The 20,916-nt window shown below is 38.5% G+C and overlaps 1 protein-coding gene across 1 annotated transcript in view; it reads left to right on the top strand.

The window, feature by feature from the left end:
- Positions 1-10,621: 10,621 nt before the first annotated feature.
- The window catches only part of VTCN1 (V-set domain containing T cell activation inhibitor 1), a 38,371-nt gene continuing 28,076 nt past the window's right edge, over positions 10,622-20,916 (top strand). The window contains exons 1-2 of the mRNA XM_073551083.1: positions 10,622-10,685; positions 10,766-11,113. Of these exons, the coding sequence (XP_073407184.1) occupies positions 10,622-10,685; positions 10,766-11,113 (412 nt within the window). The remainder of the gene's footprint in view (positions 10,686-10,765; positions 11,114-20,916) is intronic.

A 20,916-nucleotide genomic window follows, 5' to 3' on the forward strand; every position in this document is an offset into this window, starting at 1 on the left:
CCCCTATATACAAGAATATAACTACTATAATACTGCCCCCTATATACAAGAATATAACTACTATAATACTGCCCCCTATATACAAGAATATAACTACTATAATACTGCCCCCTATATACAAGAATATAAATACTATAATACTGCTCCTATGTACAAGAATATAACTACTATAATACTGCCCCCTATATACAAGAATATAACTACTATAATACTGCCCCCTATATACAAGAATATAACTACTATAATACTGCCCCTATGTACAAGAATATAACTACTATAACACTGCTCCTATGTACAAGAATATAACTACTATAATACTGCCCCCTATATACAAGAATATAACTACTATAATACTGCCCCCTATATACAAGAATATAACTACTATAACACTGCTCCTATGTACAAGAATATAACTACTATAATACTGCCCCCTATATACAAGAATATAACTACTATAATACTGCCCCCTATATACAAGAATATAACTACTATAATACTGCTCCTATGTACAAGAATATAACTACTATAATACTGCCCCCTATGTACAAGAATATAACTACTATAATACTGCCCCCTATATACAAGAATATAACTACTATAATACTGCTCCTATGTACAAGAATATCACTACTATAATACTGCTCCTATGTACAAGAATATAACTACTATAATACTGCCCCTATATACAAGAATATAACTACTATAATACTGCCCCTATGTACAAGAATATAACTACTATAATACTTCCCCCTATATACAAGAATATAACTACTATAATGCTGCTCCTATGTACAAGAATATAACTACTATAATACTGCCTCTATATACAAGAATATAACTACTATAATACTGCTCCTATGTACAAGAATATAACTACTATAATACTGCCTCTTATGTACAAGAATATAACTGCTATAATACTGCCCCCTATGTACAAGAATATAACTACTATAATACTGCCCCTATATACAAGAATATAACTACTATAAAACTGCTCCTATGTACAAGAATATAACTACTATAATACTGCCTCTTATGTACAAGAATATAACTGCTATAATACTGCCCCCTATGTACAAGAATATAACTACTATAATACTGCCCCCTATGTACAAGAATATAACTACTATAAAACTGCTCCTATGTACAAGAATATAACTACTATAATACTGCTCCTATGTACAAGAATATAACTGCTATAATACTGCTCCTATGTACAAGAATATAACTACTATAATACTGCCCCTATGTACAAGAATATAACTACTATAATACTGCCCCTATGTACAAGAATATAACTACTATAATACTGCCCCTATGTACAAGAATATAACTACTATAATACTGCCCCTATATACAAGAATATAACTACTATAATACTGCCCCTATATACAAGAATATAACTACTATAATACTGCCCCTATGTACAAGAATATAACTACTATAATACTGTCCCTATGTACAAGAATATAACTACTATAATACTGCCCCCTATATACAAGAATATAACTACTGTAATACTGCCCCTATGTACAAGAATATAACTACTATAATACTGCTCCTATGTACAAGAATATAACTACTATAATACTGCCTCTTATGTACAAGAATATAACTACTATAATACTGCCCCTATATACAAGAATATAACTACTATAATACTGCCCCTATGTACAAGAATATAACTACTATAATACTGCCCCTATGTACAAGAATATAACTACTATAATACTGCCCCTATGTACAAGAATATAACTACTATAATATTGCCCCCTATATACAAGAATATAACTACTGTAATACTGCCCCTATGTACAAGAATATAACTACTATAATACTGCCCCTATGTACAAGAATATAACTACTATAATACTGCCCCTATGTACAAGAATATAACTACTATAATACTGCCCCTATGTACAAGAATATAACTACTATAATACTGCCCCTATATACAAGAATATAACTACTATAATACTGCCCCTATATACAAGAATATAACTACTATAATACTGCCCCTATGTACAAGAATATAACTACTATAATACTGTCCCTATGTACAAGAATATAACTACTATAATACTGCCCCCTATATACAAGAATATAACTACTGTAATACTGCCCCTATGTACAAGAATATAACTACTATAATACTGCTCCTATGTACAAGAATATAACTACTATAATACTGCCTCTTATGTACAAGAATATAACTACTATAATACTGCCCCTATATACAAGAATATAACTACTATAATACTGCCCCTATGTACAAGAATATAACTACTATAATACTGCCCCTATGTACAAGAATATAACTACTATAATACTGCCCCTATGTACAAGAATATAACTACTATAATATTGCCCCCTATATACAAGAATATAACTACTGTAATACTGCCCCTATGTACAAGAATATAACTACTATAATACTGCCCCTATGTACAAGAATATAACTACTATAATACTGCCCCCTATATATAGAAGAATATAAGTACTATAATACTGTCCCTATGTACAAGAATATAACTACTATAATACTGCTCCTATGTACAAGAATATAACTACTATAATACTGCCTCCTATGTACAAGAATATATCTACTATAATACTGCCTCCTATGTACAAGAATATAACTACTATAATACTGCCTCCTATGTACAAGAATATAACTACTATAATACTGCCCCTATGTACAAGAATATAACTACTATAATACTGCCCCTATGTACAAGAATATAACTACTATAATATTGCCCCCTATATACAAGAATATAACTACTGTAATACTGCCCCTATGTACAAGAATATAACTACTATAATACTGCCCCTATGTACAAGAATATAACTACTATAATACTGCCCCTATGTACAAGAATATAACTACTATAATACTGCCCCTATGTACAAGAATATAACTACTATAATACTGCCCCTATATACAAGAATATAACTACTATAATACTGCCCCTATATACAAGAATATAACTACTATAATACTGCCCCTATGTACAAGAATATAACTACTATAATACTGTCCCTATGTACAAGAATATAACTACTATAATACTGCCCCCTATATACAAGAATATAACTACTGTAATACTGCCCCTATGTACAAGAATATAACTACTATAATACTGCTCCTATGTACAAGAATATAACTACTATAATACTGCCTCTTATGTACAAGAATATAACTACTATAATACTGCCCCTATATACAAGAATATAACTACTATAATACTGCCCCTATGTACAAGAATATAACTACTATAATACTGCCCCTATGTACAAGAATATAACTACTATAATACTGCCCCTATGTACAAGAATATAACTACTATAATATTGCCCCCTATATACAAGAATATAACTACTGTAATACTGCCCCTATGTACAAGAATATAACTACTATAATACTGCCCCTATGTACAAGAATATAACTACTATAATACTGCCCCCTATATATAGAAGAATATAAGTACTATAATACTGTCCCTATGTACAAGAATATAACTACTATAATACTGCTCCTATGTACAAGAATATAACTACTATAATACTGCCTCCTATGTACAAGAATATATCTACTATAATACTGCCTCCTATGTACAAGAATATAACTACTATAATACTGCCTCCTATGTACAAGAATATAACTACTATAATACTGCCTCCTATGTACAAGAATATAACTACTATAATACTGCCTCCTATGTACAAGAATATAACTACTATAATACTGCCCCTATGTACAAGAATATAACTACTATAATACTGCCTCTATATACAAGAATATAACTACTATAATACTGCCCCCTATGTACAAGAATATAACTACTATAATACTGCCCCCTATGTACAAGAATATAACTACTATAATACTGCCCCCTATGTACAAGAATATAACTACTATAATACTGCTCCTATGTACAAGAATATAACTACTATAATACTGCCTCCTATGTACAAGAATATAACTACTATAATACTGCCTCCTATGTACAAGAATATAACTACTATAATACTGCCTCCTATGTACAAGAATATAAGTACTATAATACTGCTCCTATGTACAAGAATATAACTACTATAATACTGCCCCCTATATACAAGAATATAACTACTATAATACTGCCCCTATGTACAAGAATATAACTACTATAACACTGCTCCTATGTACAAGAATATAACTACTATAATACTGCCCCCTATATACAAGAATATAACTACTATAATACTGCCCCCTATATACAAGAATATAACTACTATAATACTGCCCCTATGTACAAGAATATAACTACTATAACACTGCTCCTATGTACAAGAATATAACTACTATAATACTGCCCCCTATATACAAGAATATAACTACTATAATACTGCCCCCTATATACAAGAATATAACTACTATAACACTGCTCCTATGTACAAGAATATAACTACTATAATACTGCCCCCTATATACAAGAATATAACTACTATAATACTGCCCCCTATATACAAGAATATAACTACTATAATACTGCTCCTATGTACAAGAATCTAACTACTATAATACTGCCCCCTATGTACAAGAATATAACTACTATAATACTGCCCCCTATATACAAGAATATAACTACTATAATACTGCTCCTATGTACAAGAATATCACTACTATAATACTGCTCCTATGTACAAGAATATAACTACTATAATACTGCCCCTATATACAAGAATATAACTACTATAATACTGCCCCTATGTACAAGAATATAACTACTATAATACTTCCCCCTATATACAAGAATATAACTACTATAATGCTGCTCCTATGTACAAGAATATAACTACTATAATACTGCCTCTATATACAAGAATATAACTACTATAATACTGCTCCTATGTACAAGAATATAACTACTATAATACTGCCTCTTATGTACAAGAATATAACTGCTATAATACTGCCCCCTATGTACAAGAATATAACTACTATAATACTGCCCCTATATACAAGAATATAACTACTATAAAACTGCTCCTATGTACAAGAATATAACTACTATAATACTGCCTCTTATGTACAAGAATATAACTGCTATAATACTGCCCCCTATGTACAAGAATATAACTACTATAATACTGCCCCCTATGTACAAGAATATAACTACTATAAAACTGCTCCTATGTACAAGAATATAACTACTATAATACTGCTCCTATGTACAAGAATATAACTGCTATAATACTGCTCCTATGTACAAGAATATAACTACTATAATACTGCCCCTATGTACAAGAATATAACTACTATAATACTGCCCCTATGTACAAGAATATAACTACTATAATACTGCCCCTATGTACAAGAATATAACTACTATAATACTGCCCCTATATACAAGAATATAACTACTATAATACTGCCCCTATATACAAGAATATAACTACTATAATACTGCCCCTATGTACAAGAATATAACTACTATAATACTGTCCCTATGTACAAGAATATAACTACTATAATACTGCCCCCTATATACAAGAATATAACTACTGTAATACTGCCCCTATGTACAAGAATATAACTACTATAATACTGCTCCTATGTACAAGAATATAACTACTATAATACTGCCTCTTATGTACAAGAATATAACTACTATAATACTGCCCCTATATACAAGAATATAACTACTATAATACTGCCCCTATGTACAAGAATATAACTACTATAATACTGCCCCTATGTACAAGAATATAACTACTATAATACTGCCCCTATGTACAAGAATATAACTACTATAATATTGCCCCCTATATACAAGAATATAACTACTGTAATACTGCCCCTATGTACAAGAATATAACTACTATAATACTGCCCCTATGTACAAGAATATAACTACTATAATACTGCCCCTATGTACAAGAATATAACTACTATAATACTGCCCCTATGTACAAGAATATAACTACTATAATACTGCCCCTATATACAAGAATATAACTACTATAATACTGCCCCTATATACAAGAATATAACTACTATAATACTGCCCATATGTACAAGAATATAACTACTATAATACTGTCCCTATGTACAAGAATATAACTACTATAATACTGCCCCCTATATACAAGAATATAACTACTGTAATACTGCCCCTATGTACAAGAATATAACTACTATAATACTGCTCCTATGTACAAGAATATAACTACTATAATACTGCCTCTTATGTACAAGAATATAACTACTATAATACTGCCCCTATATACAAGAATATAACTACTATAATACTGCCCCTATGTACAAGAATATAACTACTATAATACTGCCCCTATGTACAAGAATATAACTACTATAATACTGCCCCTATGTACAAGAATATAACTACTATAATATTGCCCCCTATATACAAGAATATAACTACTGTAATACTGCCCCTATGTACAAGAATATAACTACTATAATACTGCCCCTATGTACAAGAATATAACTACTATAATACTGCCCCCTATATATAGAAGAATATAAGTACTATAATACTGTCCCTATGTACAAGAATATAACTACTATAATACTGCTCCTATGTACAAGAATATAACTACTATAATACTGCCTCCTATGTACAAGAATATATCTACTATAATACTGCCTCCTATGTACAAGAATATAACTACTATAATACTGCCTCCTATGTACAAGAATATAACTACTATAATACTGCCTCCTATGTACAAGAATATAACTACTATAATACTGCCTCCTATGTACAAGAATATAACTACTATAATACTGCCCCTATGTACAAGAATATAACTACTATAATACTGCCTCTATATACAAGAATATAACTACTATAATACTGCCCCCTATGTACAAGAATATAACTACTATAATACTGCCCCCTATGTACAAGAATATAACTACTATAATACTGCCCCCTATGTACAAGAATATAACTACTATAATACTGCTCCTATGTACAAGAATATAACTACTATAATACTGCCTCCTATGTACAAGAATATAACTACTATAATACTGCCTCCTATGTACAAGAATATAACTACTATAATACTGCCTCCTATGTACAAGAATATAACTACTATAATACTGCCTCTATATACAAGAATATAACTACTATAATACTGCCTCTATATACAAGAATATAACTACTATAATACTGCCCCCTATGTACAAGAATATAACTACTATAATACTGCCCCCTATGTACAAGAATATAACTACTATAATACTGCCCCCTATGTACAAGAATATAACTACTATAATACTGCTCCTATGTACAAGAATATAACTACTATAATACTGCCTCCTATGTACAAGAATATAACTACTATAATACTGCCTCCTATGTACAAGAATATAACTACTATAATACTGCCCCTATGTACAAGAATATAACTACTATAATACTGCCTCTATATACAAGAATATAACTACTATAATACTGCCCCCTATGTACAAGAATATAACTACTATAATACTGCCCCCTATGTACAAGAATATAACTACTATAATACTGCCCCCTATGTACAAGAATATAACTACTATAATACTGCTCCTATGTACAAGAATATAACTACTATAATACTGCCTCCTATGTACAAGAATATAACTACTATAATACTGCCCCTATGTACAAGAATATAACTACTATAATACTGCCTCTATATACAAGAATATAACTACTATAATACTGCCCCCTATGTACAAGAATATAACTACTATAATACTGCCCCCTATGTACAAGAATATAACTACTATAATACTGCCCCCTATGTACAAGAATATAACTACTATAATACTGCCCCTATATACAAGAATATAACTACTATAATACTGCCCCTATATACAAGAATATAACTACTATAATACTGCCCCTATGTACAAGAATATAACTACTATAATACTGTCCCTATGTACAAGAATATAACTACTATAATACTGCCCCCTATATACAAGAATATAACTACTGTAATACTGCCCCTATGTACAAGAATATAACTACTATAATACTGCTCCTATGTACAAGAATATAACTACTATAATACTGCCTCTTATGTACAAGAATATAACTACTATAATACTGCCCCTATATACAAGAATATAACTACTATAATACTGCCCCTATGTACAAGAATATAACTACTATAATACTGCCCCTATGTACAAGAATATAACTACTATAATACTGCCCCTATGTACAAGAATATAACTACTATAATATTGCCCCCTATATACAAGAATATAACTACTGTAATACTGCCCCTATGTACAAGAATATAACTACTATAATACTGCCCCTATGTACAAGAATATAACTACTATAATACTGCCCCCTATATATAGAAGAATATAAGTACTATAATACTGTCCCTATGTACAAGAATATAACTACTATAATACTGCTCCTATGTACAAGAATATAACTACTATAATACTGCCTCCTATGTACAAGAATATATCTACTATAATACTGCCTCCTATGTACAAGAATATAACTACTATAATACTGCCTCCTATGTACAAGAATATAACTACTATAATACTGCCTCCTATGTACAAGAATATAACTACTATAATACTGCCTCCTATGTACAAGAATATAACTACTATAATACTGCCCCTATGTACAAGAATATAACTACTATAATACTGCCTCTATATACAAGAATATAACTACTATAATACTGCCCCCTATGTACAAGAATATAACTACTATAATACTGCCCCCTATGTACAAGAATATAACTACTATAATACTGCCCCCTATGTACAAGAATATAACTACTATAATACTGCTCCTATGTAAAACTGAAACTGAAACTGAATGGGAAGAGACACAGATTAGATATTAGAAATAGCTTTTTGACAGTTAGAGTGATCAATGAGTGGAACAGGCTGCCACGAGAAGTGGTGAGTTCTCCTTCAATGGAAGTCTTCAAACAGAGGCTGGACAGACATCTGACTGGGATGATTTAGCGAATCCTGCTTTGAGCAGGGGGTTGGACCAGATGGCCCAGGAGGTCCCTTCCAACTCTACGATTCTATGATTCTATGTACAAGAATATAACTACTATAATACTGCCTCCTATGTACAAGAATATAACTACTATAATACTGCCTCCTATGTACAAGAATATAACTACTATAATACTGCCTCCTATGTACAAGAATATAACTACTATAATACTGCCTCTATATACAAGAATATAACTACTATAATACTGCCTCTATATACAAGAATATAACTACTATAATACTGCCCCCTATGTACAAGAATATAACTACTATAATACTGCCCCCTATGTACAAGAATATAACTACTATAATACTGCCCCCTATGTACAAGAATATAACTACTATAATACTGCTCCTATGTACAAGAATATAACTACTATAATACTGCCTCCTATGTACAAGAATATAACTACTATAATACTGCCTCCTATGTACAAGAATATAACTACTATAATACTGCCCCTATGTACAAGAATATAACTACTATAATACTGCCTCTATATGCAAGAATATAACTACTATAATACTGCCCCCTATGTACAAGAATATAACTACTATAATACTGCCCCCTATGTACAAGAATATAACTACTATAATACTGCCCCCTATGTACAAGAATATAACTACTATAATACTGCTCCTATGTACAAGAATATAACTACTATAATACTGCCTCCTATGTACAAGAATATAACTACTATAATACTGCCTCCTATGTACAAGAATATAACTACTATAATACTGCCCCTATGTACAAGAATATAACTACTATAATACTGCCTCTATATACAAGAATATAACTACTATAATACTGCCCCCTATGTACAAGAATATAACTACTATAATACTGCCCCCTATGTACAAGAATATAACTACTATAATACTGCTCCTATGTACAAGAATATAACTACTATAATACTGCCTCCTATGTACAAGAATATAACTACTATAATACTGCCTCCTATGTACAAGAATATAACTACTATAATACTGCCCCTATGTACAAGAATATAACTACTATAATACTGCCTCTATATACAAGAATATAACTACTATAATACTGCCCCCTATGTACAAGAATATAACTACTATAATACTGCCCCCTATGTACAAGAATATAACTACTATAATACTGCCCCCTATGTACAAGAATATAACTACTATAATACTGCTCCTATGTACAAGAATATAACTACTATAATACTGCCCCTATGTACAAGAATATAACTACTATAATACTGCCTCTATATACAAGAATATAACTACTATAATACTGCTCCCTATGTACAAGAATATAACTACTATAATACTGCCCCTATGTACAAGAATATAACTACTATAATACTGCCTCTATATACAAGAATATAACTACTATAATACTGCTCCTATGTACAGGGATATAAATACTATAATACTGCCCCCTATATGATAATATACCCTCTCTAATGCTGCTGTGCAGGTACATGATGTACTGTTGTGCTAGCAGTAGGCCTTGTATAGGTGAAGGTCTACGGGTGGTGGATTTTGGTGTTTCGGATCGCTGCCGTTTGCACTGACTCTGCCTTTCTTCCTTGCAGCATGATTGTGATAATAATCCTCCTTGTTGCGGCCATTGCCCTCATCATCGGCCTCAGTGTTGCTGGTAAGGTTTCTTACACACAGATGTTTCCATCAGATCTGGTTGTATGATGTGACGCTCATCATCCTCCATTCTCTCCTCAGGTAACAGCAGCGCTAACGATGTGACGACCGTCAATGCGGTTGGACAGATCAGTGGGACGGTGATTCTCAGTTGCACTTTCACCCCAGATGTGAAGCAATCCACTGATGTCCTGTGGGAGAAGGTGGGAGACACTGGGGTCGTGTACAAATATGAGAATGGTAAAATATCATTGTCGGACCAGAACTCAAACTACAAGAGTCGGACGTCACTCTTCCTTAATGAGCTGTCGGTGGGAAATGCCTCTCTGATGATGAGCAGCTTGATGGTGGCGGATTCTGGAGTCTACAAGTGTACAATCACCAATTCCAACGGGAAGGGCGATAACAAGCTGAGTCTCAATGTAGGAGGTGAGCTAAAAGTAGTGGGGGGTCTTCAGGAGAATATCTTTTTTACTTTAGGAGTATAGCTGTGTGTTCAGGAGTATAGCTGTGTCTTCAGGAGTATAGCTGTGTCTTCAGGAGTATAGCTGTGTCCTCAGGAGTATAGCTGTGTCTTCAGGAGTATAGCTGTGTCTTCAGGAGTATAACTGTGTCCTCAGGAGTATAGCTGTGTTTTCAGGAGTATAGCTGTGTCTTCAGGAGTATAGCTGTGTCTTCAGGAGTATACCTGTGTCCTAAGCTGTATAGCTGTGTCCTCAGGAGTATAGCTGTGTGTTCAGGAGTATAGCTGTGTGTTCAGGAGTATAGCTGTGTGTTCAGGAGTATAGCTGTGTCTTCAGGAGTATAGCTGTGTCTTCAGGAGTATAGCTGTGTCTTCAGGAGTATAGCCGTGTCTTCAGGAGTATAGCCGTGTCTTCAGGAGTATAGCTGTGTCCTCAAGAGTATAGCCGTGTCCTCAGGAGTATAACTGTGTGTTCAGGAGTATAGCTGTGTGTTCAGGAGTATAACTGTGTGTTCAGGAGTATAGCTGTGTGTTCAACAGTATACCTGTGTCCTAAGCTGTATAGCTGTGTCTTCAGGAGTATAAATGTGTCCTCAGGAGTATAAATGTGTCCTCAGGAGTATAGCTGTGTCCTCAGGAGTATAGCTGTGTCCTCAGGAGCATAGCCGTGTCCTCAGGAGCATAGCCGTTTCCTCAGGAGTATAGCCGTGTCCTCAGGAGTATAGCTGTGTCCTCAGGAGTATAGCCGTGTCCTCAGGAGTATAGCCGTGTCCTCAGGAGTATAGCCGTGTCCTCAGGAGTATAGCTGTGTGTTCAGGAGTATAACTGTGTGTTCAGGAGTATAGCTGTGTGTTCAACAGTATACCTGTGTCCTAAGCTGTATAGCTGTGTCTTCAGGAGTATATATGTGTCCTCAGGAGTATAAATGTGTCCTCAGGAGTATAGGTGTGTCCTCAGGAGTGTTGCTGTGTCTTCAGGAGTATAGCTGTGTACTCAGGAGTATAGCTGTGTCCTCAGGTGTATAGATGTGTTCTCATGAGTATAGCTGTGTCTTCAGGAGTATAGCTGTGTGTTTAGGAGTATAGCTGTGTCCTAAGCTGTGTAGCTGTGTCTTCAGGAGTTTAACTGTGTCCTCAGGAGTATAACTGTGTGTTCAGGAGTAGAGCTGTGTTTTCAGGAGTATAGCTGTGTCTTCAGGAGTATAGCTGTGTCTTCAGGAGTATAGCTGTGTGTTCAGGAGTATAGGTGTGTGTTCAGGAGTATAGCTGTGTCTTCAGGAGTACAGCTGTGTCTTCAGGAGTATAGCTGTGTCTTCAGGAGTATAGCTGTGTCCTCAGGTGTATAGATGTGTTCTCATGAGTATAGCTGTGTCTTCAGGAGTATAGCTGTGTCTTCAGGAGTATACCTGTGTCCTAAGCTGTATAGCTGCGTCTTCAGGAGTATAACTGTGTCCTCAGGAGTATAACTGTGTTTTCAGGAGTATAGCTGTGTCCTCAGAAGTATAGCTGTGTCCTCAGAAGTATAACTGTGTCCTCAGGAGTATAGCTGTGTCCTCAGGAGTATAGCTGTGTCCTCAGGAGTATAGGTGTGTCCTCAGGAGTATAGCTGTGTGTTCAGGAGTATAGCTGTGTCCTCAGGAGTATAACTGTGTCTTCAGGAGTATAGCTGTGTCTTCAGGAGAATAGCTGTGTCCTCAGGAGTATAGCTGTGTCTTCAGGAGTATAGCTGTGTCTTCAGGAGTATAGCTGTGTCTTCAGGAGTATAGCTGTGTCCTCAGGAGTATAGCTGTGTCCTCAGGTGTATAGATGTGTTCTCATGAGTATAGCTGTGTCTTCAGGAGTATAGCCGTGTGTTCAGGAGTATAGCTGTGTGTTCAGGAGTATAGCTGTGTGTTCAGGAGTATAGCTGTGTGTTCAGGAGTATAACTGTGTGTTCAGGAGTATAGCTGTGTGTTCAACAGTATACCTGTGTCCTAAGCTGTATAGCTGTGTCTTCAGGAGTATAAATGTGTCCTCAGGAGTATAAATGTGTCCTCAGGAGTATAGCTGTGTCCTCAGGAGTATAGCTGTGTCCTCAGGAGTATAGCTGTGTCCTCAGGAGCATAGCTGTGTCCTCAGGAGCATAGCCGTGTCCTCAGGAGCATAGCCGTGTCCTCAGGAGTATAGCCGTGTCCTCAGGAGTATAGCCGTGTCCTCAGGAGTATAGCCGTGTCCTCAGGAGTATAGCCGTGTCCTCAGGAGTATAGCCGTGTCCTCAGGAGTATAGCTGTGTGTTCAGGAGTATAACTGTGTGTTCAGGAGTATAGTTGTGTGTTCAACAGTATACCTGTGTCCTAAGCTGTATAGCTGTGTCTTCAGGAGTATATATGTGTCCTCAGGAGTATAAATGTGTCCTCAGGAGTATAGGTGTGTCCTCAGGAGTGTTGCTGTGTCTTCAGGAGTATAGCTGTGTCCTCAGGAGTATAGCTGTGTCCTCAGGTGTATAGATGTGTTCTCATGAGTATAGCTGTGTCTTCAGGAGTATAGCTGTGTGTTTAGGAGTATAACTGTGTCCTAAGCTGTATAGCTGTGTCCTCAGGAGTATAACTGTGTGTTCAGGAGTATAGCTGTGTCCTCAGGAGTATAGCTGTGTGTTCAGGAGTATAGCTGTGTGTTCAGGAGTATAGCTGTGTCCTCAGGAGTATAGCTGTGTCTTCAGGAGTATAGCTGTGTCTTCAGGAGTATAGCTGTGTCCTCAGGAGTATAGCTGTGTCCTCAGGAGTATAGCTGTGTCCTCAGGTGTATAGATGTGTTCTCATGAGTATAGCTGTGTCTTCAGGAGTATAGCTGTGTGTTTAGGAGTATAGCTGTGTCCTAAGCTGTGTAGCTGTGTCTTCAGGAGTTTAACTGTGTCCTCAGGAGTATAACTGTGTGTTCAGGAGTAGAGCTGTGTTTTCAGGAGTATAGCTGTGTTTTCAGGAGTATAGCTGTGTCTTCAGGAGTATAGCTGTGTCTTCAGGAGTATAGCTGTGTGTTCAGGAGTATAGGTGTGTGTTCAGGAGTATAGGTGTGTGTTCAGGAGTATAGTTGTGTCTTCAGGAGTATAGCTGTGTCTTCAGGAGTATAGCTGTGTCCTCAGGTGTATAGATGTGTTCTCATGAGTATAGCTGTGTCTTCAGGAGTATAGCTGTGTCTTCAGGAGTATACCTGTGTCCTAAGCTGTATAGCTGCGTCTTCAGGAGTATAACTGTGTCCCCAGGAGTATAACTGTGTTTTCAGGAGTATAGCTGTGTCCTCAGAAGTATAGCTGTGTCCTCAGAAGTATAACTGTGTCCTCAGGAGTATAGCTGTGTCCTCAGGAGTATAGCTGTGTCCTCAGGAGTATAGCTGTGTCCTCAGGAGTATAGGTGTGTCCTCAGGAGTATAGCTGTGTGTTCAGGAGTATAGCTGTGTCCTCAGGAGTATAGCTGTGTCTTCAGGAGTATAGCTGTGTCTTCAGGAGTATAGCTGTGTCCTCAGGAGTATAGCTGTGTCTTCAGGAGTATAGCTGTGTCTTCAGGAGTATAGCTGTGTCTTCAGGAGTATAGCTGTGTCCTCAGGAGTATAGCTGTGTCCTCAGGTGTATAGATGTGTTCTCATGAGTATAGCTGTGTCTTCAGGAGTATAGCCGTGTGTTCAGGAGTATAGCTGTGTGTTCAGGAGTATAGCTGTGTGTGCAGGAGTATAGCCGTGTCTTCAGGAGTATAGCCGTGTCCTCAAGAGTATAGCCGTGTCCTCAGGAGTATAACTGTGTGTTCAGGAGTATAGCTGTGTGTTCAGGAGTATAGCTGTGTGTTCAGGAGTATAACTGTGTGTTCAGGAGTATAGCTGTGTGTTCAACAGTATACCTGTGTCCTAAGCTGTATAGCTGTGTCTTCAGGAGTATAAATGTGTCCTCAGGAGTATAGCTGTGTCCTCAGGAGTATAGCTGTGTCCTCAGGAGTATAGCTGTGTCCTCAGGAGCATAGCTGTGTCCTCAGGAGCATAGCCGTGTCCTCAGGAGTATAGCCGTGTCCTCAGGAGTATAGCCGTGTCCTCAGGAGTATAGCCGTGTCCTCAGGAGTATAGCCGTGTCCTCAGGAGTATAGCTGTGTGTTCAGGAGTATAACTGTGTGTTCAGGAGTATAGCTGTGTGTTCAACAGTATACCTGTGTCCTAAGCTGTATAGCTGTGTCTTCAGGAGTATATATGTGTCCTCAGGAGTATAAATGTGTCCTCAGGAGTATAGGTGTGTCCTCAGGAGTGTTGCTGTGTCTTCAGGAGTATAGCTGTGTCCTCAGGAATATAGCTGTGTCCTCAGGTGTATAGATGTGTTCTCATGAGTATAGCTGTGTCTTCAGGAGTATAGCTGTGTGTTTAGGAGTATAACTGTGTCCTAAGCTGTATAGCTGTGTCCTCAGGAGTATAACTGTGTGTTCAGGAGTATAGCTGTGTCCTCAGGAGTATAGCTGTGTGTTCAGGAGTATAGCCGTGTCTTCAGGAGTATAGCTGTGTGTTCAGGAGTATAGCTGTGTCCTCAGGAGTATAGCTGTGTCTTCAGGAGTATAGCTGTGTCTTCAGGAGTATAGCTGTGTCCTCAGGAGTACAGCTGTATCCTCAGGAGTATAGCTGTGTCCTCAGGTGTATAGATGTGTTCTCATGAGTATAGCTGTGTCTTCAGGAGTATAGCTGTGTGTTTAGGAGTATAGCTGTGTCCTAAGCTGTGTAGCTGTGTCTTCAGGAGTTTAACTGTGTCCTCAGGAGTATAACTGTGTGTTCAGGAGTAGAGCTGTGTTTTCAGGAGTATAGCTGTGTTTTCAGGAGTATAGCTGTGTCTTCAGGAGTATAGCTGTGTCTTCAGGAGTATAGCTGTGTGTTCAGGAGTATAGGTGTGTGTTCAGGAGTATAGGTGTGTGTTCAGGAGTATAGCTGTGTCCTCAGGAGTATAGCTGTGTCTTCAGGAGTATAGCTGTGTCTTCAGGAGTATAGCTGTGTCTTCAGGAGTATAGCTGTGTCCTCAGGTGTATAGATGTGTTCTCATGAGTATAGCTGTGTCTTCAGGAGTATAGCTGTGTCTTCAGGAGTATACCTGTGTCCTAAGCTGTATAGCTGCGTCTTCAGGAGTATAACTGTGTCCTCAGGAGTATAACTGTGTTTTCAGGAGTATAGCTGTGTCCTCAGAAGTATAGCTGTGTCCTCAGAAGTATAACTGTGTCCTCAGGAGTATAGCTGTGTCCTCAGGAGTATAGCTGTGTCCTCAGGAGTATAGGTGTGTCCTCAGGAGTATAGCTGTGTGTTCAGGAGTATAGCTGTGTCCTCAGGAGTATAGCTGTGTCTTCAGGAGTATAGCTGTGTTTTCAGGAGTATAGCTGTGTCCTCAGGAGTATAGCTGTGTCTTCAGGAGTATAGCTGTGTCTTCAGGAGTATAGCTGTATCTTCAGGAGTATATCTGTGTCCTCAGGAGTATAGCTGTGTCCTCAGGTGTATAGATGTGTTCTCATGAGTATAGCTGTGTCTTCAGGAGTATAGCCGTGTGTTCAGGAGTATAGCTGTGTGTTCAGGAGTATAGCTGTGTGTTCAGGAGTATAGCTGTGTCTTCAGGAGTACAGCTGTGTCTTCAGGAGTACAGCTGTGTCTTCAGGAGTATAGCTGTGTCTTCAGGAGTATAGCTGTGTGTTCAGGAGTATAACTGTGTGTTCAGGAGTATAGCTGTGTGTTCAACAGTATACCTGTGTCCTAAGCTGTATAGCTGTGTCTTCAGGAGTATAAATGTGTCCTCAGGAGTATAGCTGTGTCCTCAGGAGTATAGCTGTGTCCTCAGGAGCATAGCTGTGTCCTCAGGAGCATAGCCGTGTCCTCAGGAGTATAGCCGTGTCCTCAGGAGTATAGCCGTGTCCTCAGGAGTATAGCCGTGTCCTCAGGAGTATAGCCGTGTCCTCAGGAGTATAGCCGTGTCCTCAGGAGTATAGCTGTGTGTTCAGGAGTATAACTGTGTGTTCAGGAGTATAGCTGTGTGTTCAACAGTATACCTGTGTCCTAAGCTGTATAGCTGTGTCTTCAGGAGTTTAACTGTGTCCTCAGGAGTATAACTGTGTGTTCAGGAGTAGAGCTGTGTTTTCAGGAGTATAGCTGTGTTTTCAGGAGTATAGCTGTGTCTTCAGGAGTATAGCTGTGTGTTCAGGAGTATAGGTGTGTCCTCAGGAGTATAGGTGTGTCCTCAGGAGTATAGCTGTGTCCTCAGGAGTATAGCTGTGTCTTCAGGAGTATAGCTGTGTCTTCAGGAGTATAGCTGTGTCTTCAGGAGTATAGCTGTGTCCTCAGGTGTATAGATGTGTTCTCATGAGTATAGCTGTGTCTTCAGGAGTATAGCTGTGTCTTCAGGAGTATACCTGTGTCCTAAGCTGTATAGCTGCGTCTTCAGGAGTATAACTGTGTCCTCAGGAGTATAACTGTGTTTTCAGGAGTATAGCTGTGTCCTCAGAAGTATAGCTGTGTCCTCAGAAGTATAACTGTGTCCTCAGGAGTATAGCTGTGTCCTCAGGAGTATAGCTGTGTCCTCAGGAGTATAGGTGTGTCCTCAGGAGTATAGCTGTGTGTTCAGGAGTATAGCCGTGTCTTCAGGAGTATAGCTGTGTGTTCAGGAGTATAGCTGTGTCCTCAGGAGTATAGCTGTGTCTTCAGGAGTATAGCCATGTCTTCAGGAGTATAGCTGTGTCCTCAGGAGTATAGCTGTGTCTTCAGGAGTATAGCTGTGTCTTCAGGTGTATAGCTGTGTCTTCAGGAGTATAGCTGTGTCCTCAGGAGTATAGCTGTGTCTTCAGGAGTATAGCTGTGTCCTCAGGAGTATAGCTGTGTTCTCATGAGTATAGCTGTGTCTTCAGGAGTATAGCTGTGTGTTTAGGAGTATAGCTGTGTCCTAAGCTGCGTAGCTGTGTCTTCAGGAGTTTAACTGTGTCCTCAGGAGTATAACTGTGTGTTCAGGAGTAGAGCTGTGTTTTCAGGAGTATAGCTGTGTTTTCAGGAGTATAGCTGTGTGTTCAGGAGTATAGCTGTGTGTTCAGGAGTATAGGTGTGTGTTCAGGAGTATAGCTGTGTCTTCAGGAGTATAGCTGTGTCTTCAGGAGTATAGCTGTGTCCTTAGGTGTATAGATGTGTTCTCATGAGTATAGCTGTGTTTTCAGGAGTATAGCTGTGTCTTCAGGAGTATACCTGTGTCCTAAGCTGTATAGCTTCGTCTTCAGGAATATAACTGTGTCCTCAGGAGTATAACTGTGTTTTCAGGAGTATAGCTGTGTCCTCAGAAGTATAGCTGTGTCCTCAGAAGTATAACTGTGTTTTCAGGAGTATAGCTGTGTCCTCAGGAGTATAGGTGTCTCCTCAGGAGTATAGGTGTGTCCTCAGGAGTATAGGTGTGTCCTCAGGATTATAGCTGTGTCTTCAGGAGTATAGCTGTGTCTTCAGGAGTATAGCTGTGTCTTCAGGAGTATAGCTGTGTCCTCAGGTGTATAGATGTGCTCTCATGAGTATAGCTGTGTCTTCAGGAGTATAGCTGTGTCCTCAGGAGTATAGGTGTGTCCTCAGGAGTATAGGTGTGTCCTCAGGAGTATAGCTGTGTCTTCAGGAGTATAGCTGTGTCCTCAGGAGTGTAGCTGTGTCCTCAGGTGTATAGATGTGTTCTCATGAGTATAGCTGTGTCTTCAGGAGTATAGGTGTGTCCTCAGGAGTATAGCTGTGTCTTCTGGAGTATAGCTGTGTGTTCAGGAGTATAGCTGTGTCTTCAGGAGTATAGCTGTGTCTTCAGGAGTATAGCTGTGTGTTCAGGAGTATAGCTGTGTGTTCAGGAGTATAGCTGTGTCCTCAGGAGTATAGCTGTGTCCTCAGGAGTATAGCTGTGTCTTCAGGAGTATAGCTGTGTCTTCAGGTGTATAGATGTGTCTTCAGGTGTATAGATGTGTCCTCAGGAGTATATCTGTGTCCTCAGGAGTATAGCTGTGTCCTCAGGAGTATAGATGTGTCCTCAGGAGTATAGCTGTGTCTTCAGGAGTATAGCTGTGTCTTCAGGAGTATAGCTGTGTCTTCAGGAGTATAGCTGTGTCTTCAGGAGTATAGCTGTGTCTTCAGGAGTGACAAAGAAAAATGGATTTTCCTGCTCTTACATCTATAAAATTAATCTTTTTATTTGAAATTAATTTAAAAACAGGAGAATCCATCATCAGGATAAAACCCTACACATTTCTGGTGTACACAACACCCTTAGTCATAGGAATCATGTGCATGGCTGTGACATCAGGAGTATAGCTGTGCCTTTAGGCTTATGGCTGTTTCTTCAGGGGTATGTCTGTTTCTTAGAACATGGCTTTGTCTTCAGATGTAATGCTTTGTCTTCTGGAGTATAGCTGTGTCGGCTGTGTCCTCAGGAGAATAGCTGTGTCCTCAGGAGTATAGCTGTGTCCTCAGGAGTATAGCTGTGTCCTCAGGAGTATAGCTGTGCCCTCAGGAGTATAGCTGTGCCCTCAGGAGTATAGCTGTGCCCTCAGGAGTATAGCTGTGCCCTCAGGAGTATAGCTGTGCCCTCAGGAGTATAGCTGTGCCCTCAGGAGTATAGCTGTGTCGGCTGTGTCCTCAGGTGTATAGCTGTGCCCTCAGGAGTATAGATGTGTCCTCAGGAGTATAGATGTGTCCTCAGGAGTATAGCTGTGCCCTCAGGAGTATAGCTGTGTCCTCAGGAGTATAGCTGTGCCCTCAGGAGTATAGCTGTGCCCTCAGGAGTATAGCTGTGTCGGCTGTGTCCTCAGGTGTATAGCTGTGCCCTCAGGAGTATAGATGTGTCCTCAGGAGTATAGATGTGTCCTCAGGAGTATAGCTGTGTCCTCAGGAGTATAGCTGTGCCCTCAGGAGTATAGCTGTGCCCTCAGGAGTATAGCTGTGTCCTCAGGAGTATAGCTGTGTCGGCTGTGTCCTCAGGAGTATAGCTGTGTCCTCAGGAGTATAGCTGTGTCGGCTGTGTCCTCAGGAGTATAAATGTGTCCTCAGGAGTATAGCTGTGTCCTCAGGAGTATAGCTGTGCCCTCAGGAGTATAGCTGTGCCCTCAGGAGTATAGCTGTGCCCTCAGGAGTATAGCTGTGTCGGCTGTGTCCTCAGGTGTATAGCTGTGCCCTCAGGAGTATAGATGTGTCCTCAGGAGTATAGATGTGTCCTCAGGAGTATAGCTGTGTCCTCAGGAGTATAGCTGTGCCCTCAGGAGTATAGCTGTGCCCTCAGGAGTATAGCTGTGCCCTCAGGAGTATAGCTGTGTCGGCTGTGTCCTCAGGAGTATAGCTGTGTCCTCAGGAGTATAGCTGTGTCGGCTGTGTCCTCAGGAGTATAGCTGTGTCCTCAGGAGTATAGCTGTGTCGGCTGTGTCCTCAGGAGTATAGCTGTGTCCTCAGGAGTATAGCTGTGTCGGCTGTGTCCTCAGGAGTATAGCTGTGTCCTCAGGAGTATAGCTGTGTCCTCAGGAGTATAGCTGTGTCCTCAGGAGTATAGATGTGTCCTCAGGAGTATAGCTGTGTCTTCAGGAGTATAGCTGTGTCTTCAGGAGTGACAAAGAAAAATGGATTTTCCTGCTCTTACATCTATAAAATTAATCTTTTTATTTGAAATTAATTTAAAAACAGGAGAATCCATCATCAGGATAAAACCCTACACATTTCTGGTGTACACAACACCCTTAGTCATAGGAATCATGTGCATGGCTGTGACATCAGGAGTATAGCTGTGCCTTTAGGCTTAT

The sequence above is a fragment of the Dendrobates tinctorius genome, unplaced genomic scaffold (genome assembly GCF_039654945.1).
Source record: "Dendrobates tinctorius isolate UK_male_01 unplaced genomic scaffold, ASM3965494v1 ptg000172l, whole genome shotgun sequence".
Classification (NCBI taxonomy): Eukaryota; Metazoa; Chordata; class Amphibia; order Anura; family Dendrobatidae; genus Dendrobates; species Dendrobates tinctorius.